The sequence below is a fragment of the Diorhabda carinulata genome, chromosome 6 (assembly GCF_026250575.1).
Source record: "Diorhabda carinulata isolate Delta chromosome 6, icDioCari1.1, whole genome shotgun sequence".
Lineage (NCBI taxonomy): Eukaryota > Metazoa > Arthropoda > Insecta > Coleoptera > Chrysomelidae > Diorhabda > Diorhabda carinulata.
Window position 1 is genome coordinate 13,794,247 of NC_079465.1, and position 17,046 is coordinate 13,811,292.

The 17,046-nt window shown below is 31.1% G+C and overlaps 1 protein-coding gene and 1 long non-coding RNA gene across 7 annotated transcripts in view; one reads left to right on the top strand and one right to left on the bottom strand.

Annotated features, from left to right (window-relative positions):
* Positions 1 to 2,523: 2,523 nt before the first annotated feature.
* On the bottom strand, positions 2,524 to 7,859 carry LOC130894904 (uncharacterized). Of its 5 annotated transcripts, none has more exons than XR_009059408.1 (7): positions 7,607 to 7,843; positions 7,056 to 7,385; positions 6,740 to 6,963; positions 6,372 to 6,682; positions 5,007 to 5,425; positions 2,886 to 4,561; positions 2,524 to 2,830 (listed from the first exon to the last, which is right to left on the bottom strand). It is a non-coding gene; the product is annotated as an uncharacterized LOC130894904 (long non-coding RNA). The 5 variants fall into 5 exon arrangements; XR_009059407.1 differs by having other exon boundaries at positions 6,559 to 6,685; positions 7,607 to 7,827; XR_009059406.1 differs by having other exon boundaries at positions 2,886 to 5,425; positions 6,372 to 6,685; positions 7,607 to 7,859.
* A 1,579-nt stretch (positions 7,860 to 9,438) lies between these two features.
* Positions 9,439 to 17,046, top strand: part of LOC130896016 (SH2B adapter protein 1) — a 110,931-nt gene continuing 103,323 nt past the window's right edge. The window contains exons 1-2 of one of the 2 annotated variants that reach the window (XM_057803745.1): positions 9,439 to 9,915; positions 11,323 to 11,581. In XM_057803745.1, coding sequence (XP_057659728.1) covers positions 9,587 to 9,915; positions 11,323 to 11,581 — 588 coding nt within the window. In that variant the 5' untranslated portion in view covers positions 9,439 to 9,586. The remainder of the gene's footprint in view (positions 9,916 to 11,322; positions 11,582 to 17,046) is intronic. The other variant, XM_057803746.1, reaches the window with a different exon arrangement.

Sequence of the window (17,046 nt, forward strand, 5' to 3'; positions counted from 1 at the left end):
TAATATTATATTTTATTATATATAATAAGATGGTTTAAGACTGATGCAAAAAATTGTCGTACATTTTTCAAGGTCCATTCACAGAAGATTATATTTTCGATAAAAGGTGGATATTGAAATATTTGTGTGGATTGTGGTTTGAATTCCAATATTCAACAACAAAAAGAATAATGAATAACCAATAATAATCAACGTTTTTATTTATAGTAGGTGTTTCAATAGTAATGTGAATACTTGACTCAAGAATATTTAGAGGTCATCGCGAGTAGATTCTACATGTACTACTACTTTTACAGTCTTTTTAACGGAGATTCAGGTTGTTTAGTGGATTTTGTCCATTTCTTTCTGTGGTCAAAATTAAGAGCTACTTTGTATATATTTTGATGATAACACATAGTCCAAATGGGTCGGGTACTGGTTATAAAAAAAAATAATTTCCAGAAAACAAAAATATTAGAATGTGAATAATGTTCCGAAGTAACTCATACTTTTTAACAAACATTTTGAGAATTTGAAAAAGTTTTAAAATTACAATAAATTTACTCAATTTGTTGGCCATTCGAATTTCCCACTAACAATGTTGCTGTAAAATGCACAAGGAATATATACAGGGCCGTACTATTTGTAGTTTCTGATAATTTTTTCAAACGCTCAGTTTATATTAATGTTACTTTATTTGATATTTCTGTTCGATATTTTCTAATAAATTCATTTACTAAAACTTTGAGTATTTTATTTAGTTATCTAATATAAAGGATGCAATTACCTCAGAGCAAAAATCCGTGATTCCTGACGTTTATGCCAAAATCTAACATTTTTTTTATTTACATTTATTTCAATTTATTCATAATGTACTTCATAACTTCACATTGTTTTCAAAATACAAAATTTTAACTCATCCTACTCTATTTATATTAAAATCTGTCTGTTTACAATTTAACTGAAAGTCTAAGCATTGGGTAATGCCATAAGATGTTTATTGCCCAACGGACCTCTGACCTGTTAGAACCTTCATGCTAAAAAATTATCATCTAGGTATCTTTAGAATTATAAGCAAGTATAGTAAGTTCCGAATATCGACGACGGCATTTCTTCAAGAAAGGACATATTGCACAATTGAAGAATTCTACAAAGTCATTAATTGAATTATTAGTACGATATTTAGTACATCTATAACGAAAATGTTATTTTAGTGTAGTGTGTACGATCGTGTCTTCGACTTTCCATCCTGTTACCACGCACTCTTTGTGAAAACAAAATAAAATCTTCATCCTAACATTTAATACGTAATTAGCATGCAACGAAGTGAACGTATTTAGATTATTTTTGTTTTTTTCTATTTGTTATAAAAATTGGATTATTTTTTGCATTTTTCCAATTTCTGGTAGTGATTTTATTATTTCCACATAATTATATTACTTTGAAGGTAAGTAAATTTTCTTGTTTTGTGGCATTACTTCCAGTAATCTTGCAGTCAATATGATTAATTTTTTTTAATAATTTATTTAAGAAAATGGGAAGGCGCCCTAATACAAGTTTAGAATGACGGACATATATTGTTGCTTTTCACAATGAAGATTTTACTATAAGGTATATTGCGAAAAAATATACCAAGTTCTTCTGTCAGAGATGCCATCATTCTTTTTGAAAAATCTGGTTCAAATCTGGACAGAAAATGCAGTGGGAGGCTTCGTGTAACTTCTAAACCGGAGGGTAAGTCCCTAATCATCATATCCAAAACGAATAGGAAGCTTACAGCACCTGAAATTCAACTGCCGGTCAATGAAAGTCACGATATATAGATATTAGTCAGTCTAGTAAAGGAACCCTTACAAAAAGCTGGCCTAAATGACAGAATTTCTACAATGAAACCACTCTTGCGACGCGGAACAGAAAAAAAGACTAGAATGGGCCCTTACACATAAAGATTGGACAGTGAAAACTGTGGACTGCTGAGTCCAAATTCGGATGTTTGGAAAAAAGTGAAGAATTTATGTTCATCGCGGATCTTCAGAAAAAATGCACCCTGATGCTATAACTCTAACTGTTAAATATGGAGGTGGATCTATGATGGTATGGGGGTGTTTTTCATATGCTAGAGTATGGGATATCTACAAAACTGAAGGGACCCTGGACAGAAATGGTTACCATTTCATATTAAAAATGCATGCTAACCCTTTTGGGATGTGCCTAATTGGCCGTGTTTCAGCAAAATATTGACCCAAAGCACACATCTAAGCTTTGTATCAACTATTTAAAAAATAAAGAAGATAGTGTTAAGTTTGAAATAATGAAAAACTTTCTGTTGGCAGTGTATGAAGGAGTGAAATAGTTATTATTAGAATTAAATATGTAAGATCTTGTAAGCTCAATTATCTCATTTCAAAATTTCTTGCATACGTATATACTTTTTTGCATATATAAACAAATTTAACAACTTACCTATGGAAAACTAGTCTATAAATAGATATTTAGTATTTGATTTAATGGAATGGAAGCTAGTGACCAAATAATAACACATAATATCTGATATAAATATACTATTATCTATCAACAAAATTTAAAGGGTTAATTTTGAAATTAATGAGAATATACAAATCTTCCTTTCAATATTCTGTTCATAAGTACCCTTCGTCCAGCAGCAGTTTTCATTCTAGCATTCCAGCCATGCACCTTTATTCTTTTTCTTTCAGAAGGTCTAGGAAAATGTACTCTTATCACTGAACGAGTTATCATACCAAATAAACCTCCTGGTCTATGATCTACTGCTTTTGAAACATTGAAGAAATGAAAAGGTGCAACAGAATTCCATACAGAACTGGTACATCGACTAAAAATTATTGAGTATTATTCAATTTATAAAACATCCATATGAAATAGCAAACCTTAAAATATTTGGTACATATCTTGTTAATCCAAAGATGTTCATTGTTTAGATATGTAGTCCGGTAAAAAAATAATTATAACCAAATTTTCGTCTATATTCTAAAGTCTGTTATCTGTATTGACATTATGCTTTATAACCTATAAAAATATATGTTGGCCTTATATCTAGTATGTACGCAGCAATTTCGTAAATAGCCTTTTCTGCGCCCTGTGCGAGCTTTTATAACTGCGCCCTTGTTTTTTTTCATATTATAGGTACCCTAGCTATGGCAATACTATGTACAGGCATTCATGTTGAGGACACCTATAAAGAACTGATGTTTTTATGACATTGTTGCGTCGTGTATTTGGAAAGCTACAACTAGTGGACTAACAAGGAAATCAAAGTTATCCCTATGGAGCGATAATTGTTGAGGATAAGACAAAAATATATTTATGATATTTTTGTTAATATTCATGGTAGCTAAAGGCTATTTCCAAGAACTGAATCAAAAATTTTTTGTAGCGTCCATTCCTTTTTAAGTTGCGATCGGGACTTCGAACAACGAAAAAGGGTTGAAAAATGCAAAGTTACTTTTGAATTGGTCCATTTTATTGCAACTGTTACTCCTCATAATCCCTTTGTCGTTACTCTTATGCAACTTGAGGATTTCAAAAGTGCACCTAATTCTACATTAAGTAAAACAAAACTTCAGATTTCCATAGTCCAATGGATTCAGATATCATCCAAAAATCCGGCCCAAGTTAAGAATAGAAAAACTCTAAATGAAATGAAGGCTTGGAAAACAGTTAGTGTTTTCAAAAACATGTTCAAACAGTTCAAAATAAGGACGTGCCACAGAAGCTGCACTTCGGATGAAAAAAAAAAAGAAAAGGCAACGATAAGTTTTGTTTAAACATAAGTTTGTCAGAAGTATATTTTCAAGTTGCAGGCGCTAATATTTTTGCGGTTGGTGGCGTATCGCCATTTTTTAGGTTGTTTTTTTTAAATCGGATCGTGTGGTTTTTTTTAAACGCTTTTCAACTTTTTCTCTTTTTCTTTCACTCCCACTACCGTTAGGTATTAATATTCTTGAGCTTTTGTGAAGAGTCCAGCATAATTTTTGTTTTTATCTACTCAACAGGTACATAGCTCAGTTTTCATGCAATTATGCTGGTACTTAGCACGTTTCTTCAGAAATGTCACAAACTGTTTTAAATTCCATAATCTATTAACAAAAAATTAGGTTAAACATTATAAATTAAAATCAGGTGGTAATAGCTATTGGAAAACAAAGTAACAAAAATTTCAGGTCAAATAATTTTAGAATATGAATGAAATACGTTTTTTCTCAAAATTTCCTTTTTTTGTATTTAATATGGTTTTCATTACAAGTCTTCATTCACTGTTTTAGTATTGATCACAGCTAAAACAATTTTTTCGACCAGTTTGAAGAGTTTATTACTGTGAAACATAAATACACCATTACTCATCGACTGAATAATCTCATCAAAATTGAAAGATTTATTAGAACATAGGTGTCAATGCAGTCACAACACAGGGATAACCGGATAACCTTGAACTTTTCGAGCCATGTATTCAGCAATGTAAGCTACTATACCATCACTTGTAGAGACATCATAATCATTGGCCATTGGCTTCTTGTTTATCAGTTATTTCTTTGAGTAATTTATGCTGAAATGATTGGAAAATTTGTGAGGCTTTTTTCATATAATGAAACATCAGTAATCGTAAAGTTTCAAATAAAAAATAGTGTTAATGTTAAAATTTGTATATTAGTTTAATTTGAAATGTTAAAGAATTAAAAAAAAATATACATATATTTGTTGTTTCGCAACACTTTATATCTGTATTGCGCATTTTTAAAGGGTTTATAAGGAGATAAAAATTGGATAAAAATTAATAATCAATAGAGACTATATTTTGTATTACAATATTATAATCTATAATTGTTCAAAATTTTTATCTTTTATGTTAGATCCTCTGTAATATCATATACAATAGATTTTTCAGTTTTCAAAAATCTAATTGAGACAATGTTAATATTTTAAAATGTTAACATAACGTATTTATACAGAAATTGAATAATTAAAGGTATAACAATAAAAAATCGTACTACCATGTTGTGTGAGCTAAGTCTCCAGAAACGGCGCAGCTCCGCTGAGATCTCGGTGTTCGAGATCTGATCGCTTCGCGGTCTCGAGACATGAATTTTTCCACGATTCCAAATGCCTCGCCCGGGTTCTTGTAAATATGGAACAAAGATCACGCAGAAGGTTTTTGGTTATACCCAAGGTCAGGTATATTCGGGAGGAGTTCAATGGTATTCTCTTTGGACCTTAAGGGGCCTTAAGAAGCCTAAATATTAGACTACTAACGTAAAAAAATGAAAAACATCTTTACTATCCATTTTTTTATATGCTATTTATTAACTTTTTAAGAATATAGAAAAAATTTCAATAATTTACAGGGCGGTAAAGTGGGGGCTACAAAAAAAATGGTGTACCCTGGTTGACATATTCCAGCCCTTGTACTGATCTGGAACAAAAAAATTGAAAAATTCTCAATCTGTAAAGATGTCACTATTGCATTGACCGTAGCAAAAAAATTCACAAAATGGAGTTGACATGAAATATCAATTTTTTGACATTTTCGAATTTTTTAAAATCCAAGACAGACAAGATAGAGAGATATATGTTGGCATTATAGATTAGGTATGGTGTCTTTATGAAAAAAACTAAATAAGTAATCAATTGGAATATTATTCTCTTGGATTTCTATTCTCTATTTTTCTTGGAGTTTTAGAGGTATGTCCTTACAATGTTAATTATCAGAGAGAGCTGACTACCTATTTCCTAAACTTAATACATTTTGGATTTTATTCTATATTCTATACATAAACCTATACCTGGTTTTATGACCTGTAGCTGGAAAACCTTTTCTTTCTTTATTTTAGGAAATACCAAAATATATCCTTTGACTAAGTTAAAATGTGTTTAATAGATGTTTTGAATTAGAAAACTTCACTTCCAAAATCATATTAAAATCAATATTATTAAAGTAGGATATCTTAAAAGAGAAGGATTTTTGCATTCAATATTCCCACAATATAAAAAAAGCTTTCCACCAAATTTCAAAGGAATCGGTCGGGTAGAACTTGAGTTATCATGTAAACCACTTCAAAAAAAGTATTTTTGATAAAACCGTTTAAAGTTTGAGAAACAATTCCAGTAAAATAACTCGTTCCACTCGGCCGGCTTAGACGCTATGTTCCAAAATCTACTATACCTCCAGAAAACATGAGAATTTTCAAAAATCCGTTTAAGGACATATTCTTAAGGGTTCGAGCTTTGGAAATATGAAAAAAAAATCGATTGGAATTTCCTGGGTCAGGTATTGGTCAGCCAGATGTGGATGGATTATCATTTTATCGAGGGAATCTGTTGGGAGAAATGTTTTCCTGTTGTTAATTGTTATTACTTACTCTGTGTTTGAGAATTGAAATTTGTTTATTTTTAAGACTATCCTGGCACTTCAAAATTATCATAACATTCCTTATAATCAGGCATGAGTTTATAAGATTGATTTTTTAAATTATGTCTCACTTTTTGACAAGCTACACAACGAAAACCAATCATTTGCTTTTTATACTCATGAGTCATAAATCTTACTTTTCTTGATCAAATCCAAATACATAGCGTGTAATTCTCCAATTCCTTTAAAAACTTCCAAAAATCAAATGTATTGGAAAAAAATGTTAATGTAAATCAACTTTTCTGTTGTAATGTTGGTCAGCTACTGAAAAAGATTTCATAATTGGATTTGAAAAAACCTTCTACAAACATTTCTTACCCAGACTTCAAAGTTTTGATTAATTTTAACATGAAACTTGAATTTCACAGAAAATTTGCCTACATAATACAAGACAAGTTTCATAGAATCAAACAAATCCATTTACCAGCTCCAATTTTTAAGTAAAGCATTAAATTTAAGTGCAATAAAAATTATTTTTTTTAACAATTATTGACAATAAAAATTCTTATATATTCCCTTCTGCAAATAGGTGATTTGTGTACCTGTAATCAAAATAATATAACTATACAGCTACCAATTTCTTTTATAGTAGAACCCAGTAGTACATAACATTTGAAATTTTAATTTTTCTTACCTGTTCTTTGTTCTCATGCTTAGTATCTTCAGAGTTGATAATTAGTTCAAAATCTCCAAAACATTTATGGTTGCTATTACAAATATAATAGAAGTATCAACATCTTTAGTATTCCTACTCTCACTTAAGTTTATAGTGTTAAAAGTTGGAATAGCACCTTGTTTCATTGCATATCTTGTCCTCATCAATTCTTCTGTACCATTCATCATTTATATTTTATCACTTTCAATGATATCCTCTTCACTGAAATGCAGTTCACAATTTCATAATTTTTTTTGGGACCAGTTTTTTATTAAATCCACACCTCCACATATCCAACAGATCAGCGTTCTTTATAAAAAATTAATTTTAAGCTTATATAAAACGTGTAGGTATTATTTAAAAATCAAAGTAAGCAAAAACAAAAATTTAATTTTGTATTGAAGATGAATATAAAAATTCACTTGCTCAGTTTGTGAGCATTTTTCTTAAAATAATTAATTAAAAAATATAATTATATTTTATTTAATAATTAAATGATAGTTAATTAAAAATGACAAAATTTAGGTTACCTTCGGCACAGTAAATAATGATGTACATCTCGTATCCAATTTGCTATGTTTATGACGATCATTTACACTACCACTTGTGCAGCCATCAACAACACAACGATTTACCATTCTTAAAGATCGTCACAACATTCCATTATTTCTCAACTTTCAAAATTTACTTAATTTGTTGCCCCTAAACAATAACAAATAGACGCAATTTGCCGGATATTAGCAAACGCAACGTCGCTCTGGCGGCATATTTAAAAAATGACGTGTTCTCGGTTTACTGCCCAGATCAACCACCCCATGGTTTACCACCCCCACCCTATTTGATAACTATTATTATTTTTTGTTCTTATTTAACTGAAATTCCAAGACGCAAGTTACACCCATAAGAATTAGGAGTAAATCTTTAAGCATTGATAATACTTACATCATAAATTACTTTTATCCATAACAATTCATTAGTTATAGAAATAATAACCACAATTAACTATAAAATTTATAAAGGCTAGAAGCATAGAAACTATAGGTATAGATTTTATAGCTTAAATTCTAAACAATAATCTTATTTTTCAGTGTGTCAAAAGCAGATAATTGCTTAAATAAATAATAAAATAATTAGTTGTTTTATTAATTATTCTATCAAGTAAGAAAAAAATCAATAAACCACAAAACAAAACCCACATTTTTATATCTAATAAATATAATATGGATTTGAACTGAGTCAATATTAAATTACTCTATTTTCAAATAAAAGTTCTTTTATATAGATATTAGCTTTGTTGCCGGTCAAATTTTTAAAATCGTCGATGACTTCACCTCTCCCCACCCCGCGAACTACAATATGAATCTTTTATTTTTCTCGATGGAAAGTAAGCAACTGTTTTCTCTGTGTAATACCCGGTAATTCTGTTAACGTGCTTTATAAAATCAATTACCCCAAAATCAAAGGTTCCGAAAAAGCTTTCTCTTCTGTATTAGTATTAATTCAATGGTATAGATACGAGGATTCCGACCGTAATGTTGAAAGAACAGCAAGGACAGGTATTTCGCCGCTATAGCGCGCTACATCTTCCCATTTCTTAATAAAAATAATTTTAACAAATGAATTAATACTTCATACTAAATTTATTTTTACAAGGACAAGACAGGTAGTATCGGAGGTACCGATACTATTGAATACTTGCGCAGCCAGTGGCAAAAACGAACTATGATCTGGGTCTATTGTTATGTACATAGAGTAAAAATCCTATACAATATGATAGAAAGGTAATATCCATAGATAAAGAAAGACTTCTTTTATTGTCAAGTATGTAATATATACATTACATATATGATCATTTCATATGACTACGACTTAATTAACCTAATCAGTTTCCTAACAGTGAATGTGATCTGGGTTAGCTCTAGAACATTGGCTTAACCCGATCATAATTTTCGAAAATTTCTATTCTATTTCTAAAAGTTATTTACATGTTTCTTCGTTCTTCAGAACAAGAATGAGCTTATCAAATTCATAAATCCATTGAAATTGAATTAGTTGATAACCTTGTTATTAACATTTGAGTTAATTAACTTTCAATATTTTTACAAATTGATTTGCTTCAATTCACATCAGCTATTCTTGGAATAGAAAATTAATGAGATCCTTAGATAAGATGAATAATTTCTTTAATTTAGATGTATAAACAGAAGATCATAAATCAGTAGAATATTTTCAAATTTCTAACTTTGATAAATTGTCTTCGCTGGCCACTGTAACTGTATCCGATTTCTATGGCTGCAAGCAGCAGAATCAAGGATGTGGTTAATCTAGGGCAGACCTACCATGTCTTAATTTGACATATGACACTATAAAATTGTGGTTTATTTGTATAAAGTGTCACCGTCGATATGGCGTCAAGTGAAGAAATTATAAATCAAAACAATAATATTTTGATGTAAAATAGGGATCATAAATAATGTAATTGATCGGGCTCTATATAATTAAAGAAAAAAATGGCCGTAGCACTAGAATTGCCAGTCATAGATAATGCGTGGGTCAATTTTTGTGAAAGACACGCACAAGCAGCGGCCCAAGATTTTTCCAAAAGTTGTATTCAGTATATTACTATGAATCTATCAGAAAATGCTCGATCAACAATTACCCATAAGGAGTTTTTGCGAAAGTATATTGAAGCTTTCAAAGAGCAATTTGAAATGGATTTCAATAAAAGGAGATTGCAAAACACTAAAATCTCCAATGGTGTTAGTACAAAAAGTGATGAAGTTACAGTTGAAAATGAAGATGAATCTCCCAAGATGCAACATAAACCGTTTTTTAGAAGGTAGGTGGTCCCGGTAATGAATTATTTTTCCAACATATGATAAAAACTTGTTTACTATTGATAGCATAGAATTTCATTAAAAATGGTTCTTTATTAATGTATTGTTTTTTAGTAAGTGTGTTTTTTATTATTACTATTTCCTTAAACCTCTATATAATTTATTTTGATATTTGGCCAATTTCATATGTTTTCTTATAGAAACATCTTTTTGAAATCTGACATTACTAAAATAGATTGATGAATAAAAGATACTTAATATATAAATATTATTAACTTATGGTCTATATTTTATAGATATATTTACGACATTTTGTTGAATATTTGTTAATACTACTAAACAAGGAACTAGTATTCTATTTATTTAAATTTAAGATACAAAACGTCATTATTAGTATCTGACATATGCATTTTTATGTAGGTACTGAAGTAAAAATTACTGTTGAAAAACATTTGTTACAGAATTTTTAAAAACATAGCGAATTCTTTTACCCGCCTCCACCATTATAGGTAAACTTAAGGATCTTACAATTTTATTGGATTTCACAAACGATACATCCTTTTCATTTGCAACAAAGGTTTTTTAGCAGTGTATACTGTTAAGTTACTTTTTCTTGAACGATACGAACGTATCAGTAAAGTTGTGAGTTTATTTTTCCATGTATAAAAGATATTAACACAAAATAACCCTGCATAATATGTTCCTTGTTCACACTTTCAACTTCTGGATCATACTCATCATCAATACTATAAGATGATCTTACTCCATGTAAGGAACATCATCATTGCTGTTATGTTAATCTGAGCCATCACTGCAAGAAGCATGCATTTTTTTATTAGACTTTTTTTTTCAGTAACCTTTTTCAGTCTGAGTTTTTCTTCTCTTTCCTTTTTTTTCTGTTCATTTGCATCTATTTTTCGTATTGTTATACTCCTACCAAGAATATGAAGGGACAATTGATAGAATGTTTTCTTTCTTTCTATTATTGTTATTTGTCTTTTGTATATTCGAAGGAGGCCAAAATAATGCATTGAGGGGCGTAGGTATTATTAGTCTAGATTATTGGAAACTTTCTCTTTAATAAATAAATTTAATCCAATCAACAATTTTTTCTTTTTGTTTAGTGGCAAAAATTGGAGAAGGTCCCATTTTTTCACGAAATTTACGAAATTTTTTTGTATTTTTATGATAACATTCATATCCTTTTACCATTTCATAATCACCTAATAAATGCATTCGACGTTTCGAAGTACTTGCAGAAGACTCAACTTATAAAACTATATGTTTTAATTTTATAATTTAGTTTTTGAATAATTTAGCCCAATCTCTTTTACTACAGTCTGATCAAATGATCAGCACTAAATCTGAATAATAAGAAATGCCATTAAATTGCTTTATTTTATTTTCAGACTCAGTTTTAAAGTTCTTCGAAAAAGTAAAGATTTATTTCACAAACAGCATTCAGAAGATGGAGATATGAATCACAGTAAGACAAAACTAGCTAAAATAGTTGTAGAGTGCAGAAAAGAAGGTATTGTCAATTATTCAACCCCAGAGAGCTTGGATCAACCTGGTGGTCCTCCTAAATGGGAAAAATGTCGATTGCAGCTAGTTAAAGCGACTGGTGGTTATATGCTGGAATTCTATTCTCCACCTAAAAATCATAAAGTAAGTATGCCCACAACATGAGCATAGTTCAATATTATTATTTATTACAGTCTTTAATTTACAGTATATAATCAAATAAATTTGCTTTTCTCTAAGTTCTTTTAAGTAATAACTTTTTTGTACCTAAAAATATATTAAATAATGTCAGCTGATGGTACATGCAGCATTTATTATTCAATTCGATTGTATCTTGATAATTTGACTAAAAGGTCTTTTCTAAAACTCAATTTATACTTGTGTAAAAAACTCCATTACAAATATTTTTATCTGTCTAATGAATATATACTATTTATCTTATTTAATTAGTTAACATGACACATGATTGGATGTCACATCATTTGCTTCTTAATACTTGGAGAATTTTGTTGGATTTTCTTCACATTCAAATACGCCAACTGCAGATTAGCGTTTTCTTCTGACTTATGTGCCTAAATCCAAAACTCTGTATTTATAACAGTGGTGCCTCACACAACGAACTTAATTCGTTCCAGGAGAGAGTTTGTTATGTGAAAAGTTCGTTATGTGAAACGCGTTTTCCCATAACAATACATGTTGAAAAAAATAATTCGTTCTGTAGCATAAAATATGCTAAGATGACTAAAAAAAGATACATTTTTTGTTATTATTTTTATTTAGATACATCTAAAAACATAATTAAAAAAAAACACACACACATTTTTTTACTTTTAAGACAGACTAAGTAGAGTCAACTGAATCTTGCACATCTTCATCCATTTTCTGCTTTTTGGCCGATGGTTTTATGAAAAAACTGTCCAAAGTCGTTTTTTTTTCTGCTGGAAATAACGGACAAGAGTATCGGAGTAAACATCGTTGATCCTGTTTGCTTCAGCTGAATCCGGATAGTGGGCATTAGTAAACTCCTGGAATGCTTTCCATTTGACCAGAATGTTCTTGATGTCAGCAGTTGGGATTGGTTGATTGTTTGATTGTTGCTCCTCGTTATCAGATGACGCTTCCCTTTGAGAATTGTCCTGTTGCTAGACCAGAAGTGCTTGGAGCTCTTTAGTTGTCAGCTCTTCTTCATGTTCCTCAAAAAGCTCCTCTATATCCTTTACCTCTAATTCCAACCTTTGAGCCACTGTGATGATGGCCTTCACCACTTCTGTGTCATCAACTACTGCTTCTTCCTGGGTCCACGAAGGCACAAGCTTCTTCCAAGAAGAAATGAGGGTCCTTTGTGATACTTCTTCCCAGGTCTTCTGTATAAGTCGTATTGCCATAAGGACAAATTTCTCCTTCCAAAACTTTCGGACAGTCATATTGTCTCTACTAAACTCGCATTCTTCAAACACCCTATTAAAGAGGGCTCTAGTGTGGAGTTTTTTAAAGTTTGCAATAACTTGCTGATCCATTGGCTGAAGAATGGATGTGGTGTTTGGTGGCAAATACTGCACCTTGATAAAAGGATAATTTTCGTGCAATATTTCCTCTAGGTCTTTTGGGTGAGAAGGGGCATTGTCAAGTATCAGAAGGGCTTTGAGCGGCAGCTCTTTTTCCAGCAAGAATTTCTTCACAGCAGGAGCAAAGCTTCCCAGAATCTATTCGTTGAAGATAACTTGGGTCACACAGCCTTTTTGATTGGACTTCCAATGGACGGGCAGTTTGGACTTGATAACGTTATTTTTCTGGAAAATTCTTGGATTTTCAGAGTGATAAACCAATAGAGGTTTGATCTTGAGCTCTCCGCTGGTATTAGACGAAAACATAAGGGTAAGTCTGTCCTTCATGGCTTTGTGTTCTGACAATTTCTTCTCCTCTTTTGTAATGAAGGTTCCGCTCGGCATTCTTTTCCAGAATAGACCCGTTTCATCAGCATTGAACACTTGTGTGGGCAGTATCCTTCATCCTTAATACATTTTTGAAAGTTGATAGAGAACTTTTCGGCTTCTTTCTTGTCAGCACTGCCAGCCTCACCATCCATAGTAACGCTATGGATTCCACACCTTTTCTTAAATCTAAAAAACCACCACCTGTTTATTTTTAATTCTTCATTATCTTGATTGCTGCTATTTCCAGGGACGTTTTTCTTTAGATCGTCATAAATTATCTTGGCTTTGTGACAGATAATATCTTGGGTTGTTACGTCACCTTTTACCTGCCTGTCCTTAATCCAAATCGCTAATAGCCTCTCCATTTCCCCGTGGATTGAAGACCTATTTTTTCATGAAATAGTTTTGATAGTTTGGCTACTTTGGCTGATTTTATTGCATCCTTATTTGTCAAAATGGTGAAAATGGTGGTCTTGCTGAGGCCAAACTCTTTGATGAGGTCACACTGTTTTACCCCTTCACTCCTTCTAATTATTTCCTGTTTCATTTCAACAGAAATCACCTTCCTGCTTTTTTTAGAAGCTATGATATAAAAAAAATATTGAGTTTAACTGCAGGACGACTGCCTGATTTAATTCGTAATGAAGAACGATTGTCGCGATACGTGAGTAGTTAGAGCAAGTCATGTTCTAGACAACTTCGACATCTCGATGGCACATACCATCCAGTTCTTGGTAAATGAAGGCGGAGCTTCTGGTAAATTTTTAAAAGAAATGAAAAATTGAATATTATAAAAAGTAGAGAGAGAAGTGTTGGACGGACTGGGATTCAAACTTGTGTAGTTCGGATTGCGATGCCGAAGCGTTGTCCGCTGCGCCGTGACAGTCATGTAAGTGTGTGTGCAAAGTGGGTAGTTAAGCGTGTGGGGATGCAAGAGTCAGAGGATTGTTGGCGTGCGGGGGTTGGTCTAGGGTGCGGGAGTTCGTTGAAAAAAAGATTGGACCCACGGACAACTGTCGAATTTCGTTTTTATGAATATTTGTAAAATAAGATGTTATTTGAATTATATTTTTTGTTGTTCATTCTTGTTGTAGGTTATTATTGGTTATAATCAATGAAAAATAATTCGTTATCTACACCGCAGTCAAAAATATATACTTTGATTTATTGTGGGAGGTTTATTGATTGCTACAATACAATACAATAATCATACCGCATATTGTGCTAGAAGAATGATTTAATGTTAATATTTAAGATTTTACTTAAAATTTCAATCCACATGAATATAGAGATTAATGAATATATTTTCGTTGTATTTAATACAAGATGATAAAATTTCATGAGCACCTTCGATAACAAGACATTGAAATTAATTTTGAAAGAAACATAAACAATACAGGTGTTAATCGGATTGTTTTCGATATTTTTGGTTACTAAAACCAATAGAAATAACAGAGTTTTTCAATAACAAATTATCTAACCGTAAAAAGCGGTAATTGGAGCTGCTTATGTTATTCAATATTAATCACGATAATTCACCAAAATCATAGCCATCATATACCAAGCGTTCCAAAAATCATTTTCTTGTATATAATAATAAGTGCAACGATATGTCCAGGCCAACTGATATTGCGATCAAAAACACAAATACTTGTCTAGTAGTCCGAGAGCCGGCTGTATAAAAGTCCTATGGATCAGATGCATCAATAATTTTTGGGGTATGAACAATAAAACCATAGGTCTGGAGGTCGATACCCCTGAAGTTGCTTGATTTTGCCTGTATGCAAAATTACGACGTCACTTCCGGTTTTTATTTTAGGTGTAATTGTAATTTATGAAATACATCAAGAAAATTTATGTCAAACGAAAGTTTTTGATGAGTATAATAGAAATGTCAAGGGTCGACAAGCTCTATTTATTCGTAGTTATTAAAACTACTTTTTAAAAAATAATTTTTATTTCTACAAACTAAAAATGAGACCTTACAACTCGAAAGTTAAATAAAATCTAATTAAGAAATTGAAATATGTTATGATGAAAGGTATTTATGGGATTGCAATTCAGCAGTCTAGCGGTGTCGGGATACTAGAAGCGTTCCTATAACTCCTCCGCCGTTAGACAGAAATTCAAGGAATATGTTGAATTTCAAAGTTCCAAATTTTGGGGACCATTCTGGATTTCTTGGCCTTGGCTTCTTCTTCTGGTTCTTCTTGCTTGGATGAATTTTACAGTCCAATACAAAGTGATAATTATTATAATGAAATAAATAAAAACAGTCCAAATATTAAAATTTGCCGAGATGATTATTGGAGATGAAATATTTGAGATTTTCTGTTTTTGAATGCCCAAAGCACTTTGAATATGTTTAAATTCGTCTAAATAGAATAGGTAGAATGTAGTTGAATTGGTTCCGTTTGAAATTTTGATATTTCACTTGGAAACGTTAAATTTGGAAAGTTTATTAATTTGAGTTCGGTTTGATGATTTTCAAAATGATTAATTTTAATACCGCTTATGTCCATTTCACACTCCGAGTCAAGTTCTAAAATAAAAGTTCCCTGAATTGGAAAATTGTCTTTGTTAGATCCGCACTTTTGATTAACTACACTTATTTCAGGGGATATTAGAATCCAATGGTTTTCTCTAATTTTTGGATTCGTAATTTTGGCATTCGGATAGCTAACTGTTGACATGATTAAACGTTCTTGAAGTAGCGGAGCATTTGAATTTCACATGGGGTTTCTTCTTGAATGATGACGGGTCCATTCTGGTTGCAAATGTATTGTTCGGATGAGACTTCTTGACAATTCTCGTCAAAAAACATTAGGAAAGGTCATTTAGGATGAGTAATTTTGCTTGAGGTAAAATTACTTTGGAAGAATTCTGAGTGGGTACAGGCAATGAGTATATGCGGAAATAATTGTACATTTCGCTTTCTACTGTATGAATTTCTAAGATAAATATTATTTTGTATCCCTTGGTATAACATTTTATTTCTGTGACCTTTTCATATAAGAGAATATTTTCTACTCTTGGTTCAAATGGAAGCTTATTAAATTTCAATTGTTCATTCACAATCTTAATTTCATCTAATAGTTCTCTAGGTTCAATTATTGAATTATGAACTGTATTTAATTTGGAAAATGTGATAGCTACTTCGATTTTCTCTAGAATGTTGTAAATTAATTGATAAGTTGGAGCGATTTGAGAAACCAGAATATCGTGACAAAAAAGTAATAATCTCCATCTGATTGTCTGTAATAAGTTTCAATTTCCTCTATTCGTTTCAATAACGTTTGTTGGTTTTATGCCAATGTGTTTGTATTGTTTTCAAAAATGTTAATAGAATTTTGAAGAAGTGTTATTTGTGAATTAACTATATTTTTTAATTTTGATTGATTGTCAGAAAGTGTGTTAATTGCTTTATCGTATTTTTCTGCATCGTTTTGGTTTAGATTACCCGTTAAAGATTTAATTATTGAGTCAAGTCCATTTATTAATCCTCTTTTGATTCTTATATTGAAAACTGGATTTATTTGATTTAACTGAGTTTGTATCTTTTGCTCCAGATTTAAGATTAGGTTGCATATTCTTTGAAATTCATTAATTAAGACCGATTTATATTTATCTCTTGGAAATGTTTGCTGAATTCTTTTAAAGTGGTTTTGTATGATT